At 45.1% G+C, this 8,189-nt stretch overlaps 1 protein-coding gene across 4 annotated transcripts in view; it reads left to right on the top strand.

Annotated features, from left to right (window-relative positions):
* Positions 1-442: 442 nt before the first annotated feature.
* ERO1A (endoplasmic reticulum oxidoreductase 1 alpha) overlaps positions 443-8,189 on the top strand; it is a 50,869-nt gene continuing 43,122 nt past the window's right edge. For 2 of the 4 annotated variants that reach the window (XM_025296347.2, XM_025296346.3), the window contains exon 1: positions 446-967. In XM_025296347.2, the coding sequence (XP_025152132.1) occupies positions 854-967 (114 nt within the window). In that variant the 5' untranslated portion in view covers positions 446-853. Of the gene's footprint in view, positions 968-8,189 lie in introns of all 4 variants that reach the window. The other 2 variants (XM_044925436.2, XM_025296345.2) reach the window with 2 other exon arrangements.

The raw sequence follows: 8,189 nt of genomic DNA, 5'->3' as shown, positions 1-8,189 counted from the left end.
GTCATATCCCCTCACCTCTCTGGGCCTGTTTCCTCCTATAAAATAGAGTGATCTCCCACCTCGGCCCACACTTGACTATGAAATGTGGCTAGTTTGTGTAAAATACATGACAGATTTCAAAGTTAAAAATGTAAAATATATTATGAATCGTTGAATATTGAGGGTTTTTTTGAAATATTTTGCATATATTGGTTTCAATAAATCTATTGTTAAAATTAATTTCACCTGCTTCTTTTTGCTCTTTTGACGTAACTATTAGAAAATCAACATACGTAGCCCTGGTATCGATGATCACAAGTATCCTTTTCAGCTTTATGACTCAGCCAGGGCCACCGTGGACACGTAATTCACGGTTTGATTTCCTCGCATTGAGATACGGAAGGATTGGCCAGGAATGAGGAGGCTGGGGCGGGGCCCTGCCGGGAGACACAGACCACTCCGGCTTTGGCTCGGGCTCTCGGAGCTGGGAGGGCCCCGACTCCCGCGCAGGGCTGGTGGCGGCAGCCTGGTCGAGTACCCAAGCCCGGGGCGTTCAGGGGACTCGGGGCGGGGGCGGGCGCGGCTCTCCGGGCTAGGCGGAGTCGGGAAGAAGGTTGGTGCGTCAGCCACACGCGCGGGGAGGAAGCGGGCCTCAGGTCCCGGGCGGCCCGCGCGGGCGCCCCGGCACGTCCGCAGGCTGCTGCGAGAGGTGGCAGCTTCTGAGAGGAAGGAGAGACGAGGGCGGGCCTGGGAGGCGGCCGGGAGGTGGGGCGCGGCCAGGGGCTGGCCCGCGCGGGCTTCATCTGCGGACGCACGGCCTGCTCCCGAGCGCTGGGGATTCCGAAGCGCGGCACGACAAGAGGCTGGAGCGGCTATGGGCCGCCGCCGGGGCTTCCTGATCGGCTTCTTGGTCGCCGTGGGGTTGCTGGGCTCGGGCCACGGCGAGCAGCAGCCCCCAGAGACGGCGGCGCAGAGGTGCTTCTGCCAGGTAAGGGGTATGCGCGGCGGGGCTGCGGGTCCCGGGACCCCTGGCTGCGCCTTGCGCTGCGCCCCGCGCGCCCGGGCAGGTGGGGCGCAGGAGATGTGTCTATTTCTCCACCCTTACGGAAGAAGCCCCCTGTGCTTCTGCTCCCTGGCCGGGGCTGGGTCCTCTGCAGCTCTCCTGGGTTGGTGTGAGCAGGTCCCCCACCCGAAGACCCTGAATCGATGTCAGGGCGCCCTCCCGCGCTTCTGATCAGGCTTGGGGCGAGAGGTATGGGTGCACCGCTGTCTCTTTCTACCTAGTTGGTTTGTGTACACACTATTTGTTATTTTCACAGAACACACACACACACACACACACACACACACACACACAATTTGTTATTTTCACAGAACCTGGGTCTTTTTAACTTCCAATTTGGCTTGGAACAGCGTGGGCTGTGCCTCTGCTGGGTCCCTTCTCCAGCCTTTCTGGTCAGGACAGACTTTTGAAGGGGGCTGCCCTCAGATCTTCCTGTCAGGCAGGAGAATGGCTTCGTGTGGCTTTTCACACGAAGCTTAAGCTCAACTGCCTGGGGTCTTTGGGGCCGCTATTGCCCTGTGTCCTTTCCTTTTTCTGAGTGTAGTGGAACTCTTTAACCGCTGCATCCGTATTGCTGGTCCCAAATGGGAGACCGGTCCTCAGTGTACAAGTTTGATTACAAGATTATTATAATTATTTCCTTCGGTTAGTAAGACATGTGGATTCCTTGAGCAAAATATTCAAAGAAAAGTACAGGTTTTTGGCATCCACGAGATGTGATATTTTAATGTCATTAAAAGTCACCTTTTGTTTGATTTCTGTTGATAAAAACTACATTTTATACAACATTGAGGGATGGGTATCCAAATTGTTCCTTTTAAGTAGATTTTACTGTTAACTTATTTAGTTCCATTACGGTCAGTAATGGAAGGGATGGGGGTGAGAAAAGGAGGAAGAGGATGGTAACAAATAAATGTGAAGAGAAAAATGGAGACAAACATATCGACATGTATGTATCGACCAAATCAGAAGGAGAGATAAAATTTTAAAAATGGAGAAAGAAATGGGAAGGTGCAAATGATCCATTCAGCAAACATTTATAAACACAATGTAAATTGATCTGAGAATTTGTAATACAGAAATACAGTGGCATAATTCTCGCCCTGAAGAGCTCACAGTTTAGTAAATCATGTTCTTTGGGGCTTGAGGAGAGGCGGGGATCCTCAGTGTTCTTTTTTTGTTTTAGTTAATAAATATTGCTGCTGCTGTTAAGTCGCTTCAGTCGTGTCCGACTCTCTGCGACCCCATAGACGGCAGCCCACCAGGCTCCGCCGTCCCTGGGATTCTCCAGGCGATACACTGGAGTGGGTTGCCATTTCCTTCTCCAGTTCATGAAAGTGAAAAGTGAAAGTGAAGTCGCTCAGTCCTGTCCGAGCTTTGCGACCCCTTTGCGACCCCATGGACTGCAGCCTACCAGGCTCCTCTGTCCATGCTGGAAACTAAAAAAGCAAATTTTCACCTAAGGTTTGGCAATAAAAGTTCAAATCTTCTCTGGTTCTATTAGCATTGGCCACAAAGTCCTTTTGATTCTATTTTTGTTGCTAGTTGTAGCCCTATCTTCCTTCCTGTTGCCTGTCCTTACCACTTCTGCCTTGTTACCACACCATCACTCCTCACCACTGCTGCGTGGGCGCCTGGCTTGTTGTACATGAGGGTTCTGATTTGAACCAGGGCAGCATGTGTTTAGGGCTTCCGTGGCGGCTCAGGGGTGAAAGAATCCTCCTGCAATGCCGGAGACACAGGTGATCCCTGGGTTGCAGATCCCCTGGAGGAGGGCGTGGCCACCCACTCCAGTATTCTTGCCTGGAGAATCCTGCGGATGAAGGAGCCTGGCGGGCTACAATCATAGGGTTGCAGAGAATCAGACATACTAAAGCAACTTAGCAGCAGCATGTAGTTATTGGACCTCAGAAAGCCACTGAAGTATGTGCAAAGCTCTACAAATAATTGGACTAAATTCAACAGGCATTTATTGAGGCCTAATGTGAACAGACTTGGAGAGATCAAAAAGTTAATTAGAAAATTACAATTTAGTATCAATTCTTGCCACTCCAGAGTACACAGACTGATACATAATTCAGTTCAATTCAGTTCAGCCCTTCAGTTGTGTCTGAGTCTTTGCAACCCCGTGAATTGCAGCACGCCAGGCCTCCCTGTCCATCGCCAACTCCCGGAGTTCACTCAAACTCACGTCCATCGAGTCGGTGATGCCATCCAGCCATCTCATCCTCTGTCGTCCCCTTCTCCTCCTGCCCCCAATCCCTCCCAGCATCAGGGTATTTTCCAATGAGTCAACTCTTCGCATGAGGTGCATAATTGGTGCTTAGCAAATATGTGAATGCTACACTAGCTGAAGTATATTCTTAATTAAAAATGGGTTGATAGCTCCCAATGCATTTTTCCCCCCCAGTGAATCTTTAAACTTAGTTATTGCATATGCCTGTTAGTTGACATCACATCCTAGTAAAACCATTTTCACCGTATGTTGTAAGTTCTTTTGAGAATAGTGCTTCAGTTTAGTTGTCCACAATTACTGACCAGTTGTCTGGAAGTTATGAGTCTCCCTTGTACATTCCTCATCCCCCTCGTAACTGCCACTCATATCATTCTGTTAAAAAATGTTAAAAAAAAAAAATTTCTTACACAGAAAATTGGCTTTTTTTTTTTAAACCTTTTGGTATACAAGTCAGTGAAGTCTAACACATGAACAGTTTCGTGTAAAAATCCTGTAAATAAGGACTCACCCTTCCTTTAAATTAAAATAGTATTGTAGCAGGTATGGGCTTGAAGTAAGTGAAGATTTTTCAGAGTTTATTTCTTTTCGACAATTATTTTCTCATTATGCACCATTAGAGAGAATGAATATAACTGAACATTAGTCCCAATTCATAGAATCCCAGGATGCATTTTAAAGAAATCATCTCAAGAAGAGATATTGAAGCCAGGTATGGAGGCAGTATGGACACCTTTTTCAGTGAAATTAATTAGAAATGTGTTTGTAAACTTTTATACTCAGAATGTTTTGTCACTCAGTATAGTTAGTGCTAATAAACACTCAGGTTCACTTCTTTGAATTCAGTAAATCTCCATCAGCCTAATGAAAGGGGAATAGTTTGGATAATCCAAAATGGCTACGTCAGAAGTGGATTATTTCTTGCTTGGGACGCATTGTGGATAGACTCTATGTATATGTATTTTACCTGTCTGGGTGTCTTGTTCAGGTCAATTTAAAAAAGTTTGTGTTAGTCAGAGTGGCAGGACAATGGAAAAGACACTTGAAAGTATGTTGGGTGGTGGGTAGAAATAAGCCCAGGATTATAAGTTAATCAGAGGGATCTTTGAAACAGGTTATATTGGAGAGATGTCATTGGCTCCGAATGCCACCTGCATTCCAGCGTTTTCTGAACAAAGCATGTGGCAAAGTGTGTTTCATGTTGGTTGCTATGCTTTGGGTCATTTAACAATGATTCTAGTTATAGCAAGACCAAGACTTTAAAGCAGAAATTGCTCTTAGTGTTTTATGTCCTTAGAAAGTTACCTACTACCCAGGATAGAGTCTTTTTGGTGTGTCTACGCTTTCTTTTGACTGAGTTGTTCCAGTCTGCTCTGTCAACGAATGAATGTGTGTGTGTTTGTGTGTATGTTTTAATGATCACAAAACTCAGTAAAATTAAGTGCAACTAAAGTTCTTTGCCAAGTAAAGCACATTTTGAGCACTTTAAAAGCTGTTTCATTCAAGTATGAGGAGTATACTCTTACAGTGCTTTGCAAAAATAATAATAGTCTATGGTAGGACTGGAAGTTTTTAGGACACAAGAAAACTATTTAGGAAATAAAACTATTTTGATAGTGTTTTTTATTTTGTCTTTTGTTGCAAAGTAAAGGATACCTGTATACAAAAACTTGAGAACAAGCAGACCAGTGTTATTTTCTTTTCCCTTGCCTTTTATATTTTGGAATTTGGTTCAAACCAGTCAAAGTCAATGGAGAAAGTAGTGGAGTTAACTTTTGATTGTCAGTTCTATGTTCCCTTGGGGCTACAGATGTAAAATTTTTGGAGAATTTTAACCGCAAACTTGGCTTTTTTTTTTTTTTTTTTAATCTTGTTCATTAAAAAAACAATGTTGTAGGATGCTTTGGGGGAATAGTTAAGATCCCTATCACTGGAAACATTTAAGCACTGGTAGAGCAATAAACTGTGGAAAATTCTTTAAGAGATGGGAATACCAGACCACCTGACCTGCCTCTTGAGAAATCTGTATGCAGGTCAGGAAGCAACAGTTAGAACTGGACATGGAACAACAGACTGCTTCCAAATAGGAAAAGGAGTACATCAAGGCTGTATATTGTCACCCTGCTTATTTAACTTATATGCAGAGTACATCATGAGAAATGCTGGACTGGAAGAAGCACAAGCTGGAATCAAGATTGCCGGGAGAAATATCAATAACCTCAGATATGCAGATGACACCACTCTTATGGCAGAAAGTGAAGAGGAACTAAAAAGCCTCTTGATGAAAGTGAAAGTGGAGAGTGAAAACGTTGGCTTAAAGCTCAACATTCAGAAAACGAAGATCATGGCATCCAGTCGCATCACTTCATGGGAAATAGATGGGGAAACAGTGGAAACAGTGTCAGAATTTATTTTTTTGGGCTCCAAAATCACTGCAGATGGTGACTGCAGCCATGAAATTAAAAGACGCTTACTCCTTGGAAGGAAAGTTATGACCAACCTAGATAGCATATTCAAAAGCAGAGACATTACTTTGCCAACAAAGGTTCGTCTAGTCAAGGCTATGGTTTTTCCTGTGATCATGTATGGATGTGAGAGTTGGACTGTGAAGAAGGCTGAGCGCCGAAGAATTAATGCTTTTGAACTGTGGTGTTGGAGAAGACTCTTGAGAGTCCCTTGGACTGCAAGGAGATCCAACCAGTCCATTCTGAAGGAGATCAGCCCTGGGATTTCTTTGGAAGGAATGATGCTAAAGCTGAAACTCCAGTACTTTGGCCACCTCATGTGAAGAGTTGACTCATTGGAAAAGACTCTGATGCTGGGAGAGAATGGGGGCAGGAGGAGAAGGGGATGACAGAGGATGAGATGGCTGGATGGCATCACTGACTCAATGGACTTGAGTCTGAGTGAACTCCAGGAGTTGGTGATGGACAGGGAGGCCTGGCGTGCTGCTATTCATGGGGTCGAAAAGAGTCGGACTCGACTGAGCGACTGAACTGAACTGAACTGAGGGTAATAATAATGATCAGCATTTACTGGGCTTTACTCGAGGTCATTTTATCCTGATATGAACTCTTTGAGGTGAGAACTACTATTCTGTTGGGTTCACCAAAAAGTTCATTCAGGTTTTTCCATAGTATCTTATGGAAAAATTCCAACAAACTTTTTACTACCTCAGTATTTTTGTACTGTATTTTTGTAGGAAATTGAAAGTGTTAGTCACTCAATTGTGTACCACTCTTTGCTACCCCATGGACTGTAGTTTGCCAGGTTCCTCTGTCCATGGGATTTTCCTGGCAAGAAAATTGGAATGGGTTGCCATTTCCTCCTCCAGCGGATCTTCCTGACCCAGGAATCAAACCCTGGTCTCCTGAGTATCCTGCATTGCAGGTGAACTCTTTACTTCTGAGCCATTAGGTTGAAAAGCATGGGGAATGTCAACAACTAAGAAGTATCAGGGATGAGACTCAACCCTAGAAGGCCTAACTCCAGAGCCTGCCTGCTAACCCTGTTGTTACACACTGCCTCCCCTCGAGGGTGCGAGAAGGGGATTGCTGGATTGCTTGGAAGAAAGCAATATAAGGCCTTCAAAGGCTTCCCTACTCTTAAGAGACCAGGATTGAATAGTGTTAGGCCTTCTTCAGTCCATATAGCTACCACCCCTCAGCAAGGGCCTTTCCATTGCTTCCTATTCATTTGGCCTCCTGCCCCGCCAAGGCTGATTATTGCCTGAAGCCCAGAGCAGCGAGCTGCACATTTTGACATTCATCAGTCACTTTGTGTGTGTTGTGGGAGCAGGTAGGGGAGTGCATTTTTTTAAAAATTCAAATTCTTATGGTAGGGCCACAGTTCTGTTTCACTTTGGGAGACAGTATAGTGGTTACTTATGCCCCCATAGCACATTCTGAAGGACAGCACCAAGCCATCCTTCTTATACATCAGCACCCATCTTTTGGTCTTAGTTTAGGTGGTAGGACTTTGCTTCATTTTCAAGGTTCTGCCCTGGGTCCATTAGCTGGAATTCTACCTTAGACTTTTCCTGAGACTGTTCTGGTAACATACATGGTTCTTTAATTTCTAGAACTGGGTCTGGTATCATACCTGCTAGACTTCCTTCCAGGGATCAGGTTCTGCTGCCTGTTGGCAAGCTTCTCCGAACAGTCAGATGGTTTGGATTTCCGAGTATCTTCCTGCCTCTCCTTTGCTGGACTCTTTCCATACAGTGAAGCTCCTGTCACCCCTGTTCCACCTCCTTAGCTGCCCTTCAAGCTGAATTGTAGTTGATAATACCTCCCACTTAATATCTAAGGTAAGAGGCAGAAGATTTCTGAATTGACCATTGTCCTGCTTTCTCTTCTCAGTGGCCTCTAGGCTATCATCCACCTCTGCTTTGGAGGTATCATGTATTTCTTTCTGGTTTGGAGCTTCTTATCACTTTCTTTGTAATTAGGATGTCGATCAGCAGAATATTGGACCCAGAGATTTGTTTGTCTTTGCTGCTTGCTTTAATTCTCCCATGAGTGCCTTTCTGCCCTTTGACCTGGCATGGTCTGGGGCACTCACCTCCAGTATAGGTGACATGAAAGTGCCTAGTTACAATTAGGCAGCACGGTGCTGGGCTCCCGTGAATCAGAGTGACAGTGGACAGCTTTCATTCATTTATTCACCAACACAAACCAAAAATAATTGTTGAGCATCTACTGTGTGCTTTCTAGAAATGCAGTGCTCAGTCCCAGGCATACAAAAATGAACAAACATGAATTTGCTCTCAGGGTTCTTAACTCTAGTGAGAGGGAGTGAAATATAGATACATTCAGTACAGTGAGGTCATTCTTGTGTAGGAGTATGTGGAGTGTGGTGGGAGCTTTTAGGAGAGACAGTTAATCCAGCTGGGGGTGAGTGGTACCTTAGGGG

The sequence above is a fragment of the Bubalus bubalis genome, chromosome 11 (assembly GCF_019923935.1).
Source record: "Bubalus bubalis isolate 160015118507 breed Murrah chromosome 11, NDDB_SH_1, whole genome shotgun sequence".
NCBI lineage: Eukaryota > Metazoa > Chordata > Mammalia > Artiodactyla > Bovidae > Bubalus > Bubalus bubalis.
The sequence above is the reverse complement of the archived record's forward strand: the minus strand, read 5'-3'. Positions and strand labels throughout refer to the sequence as shown.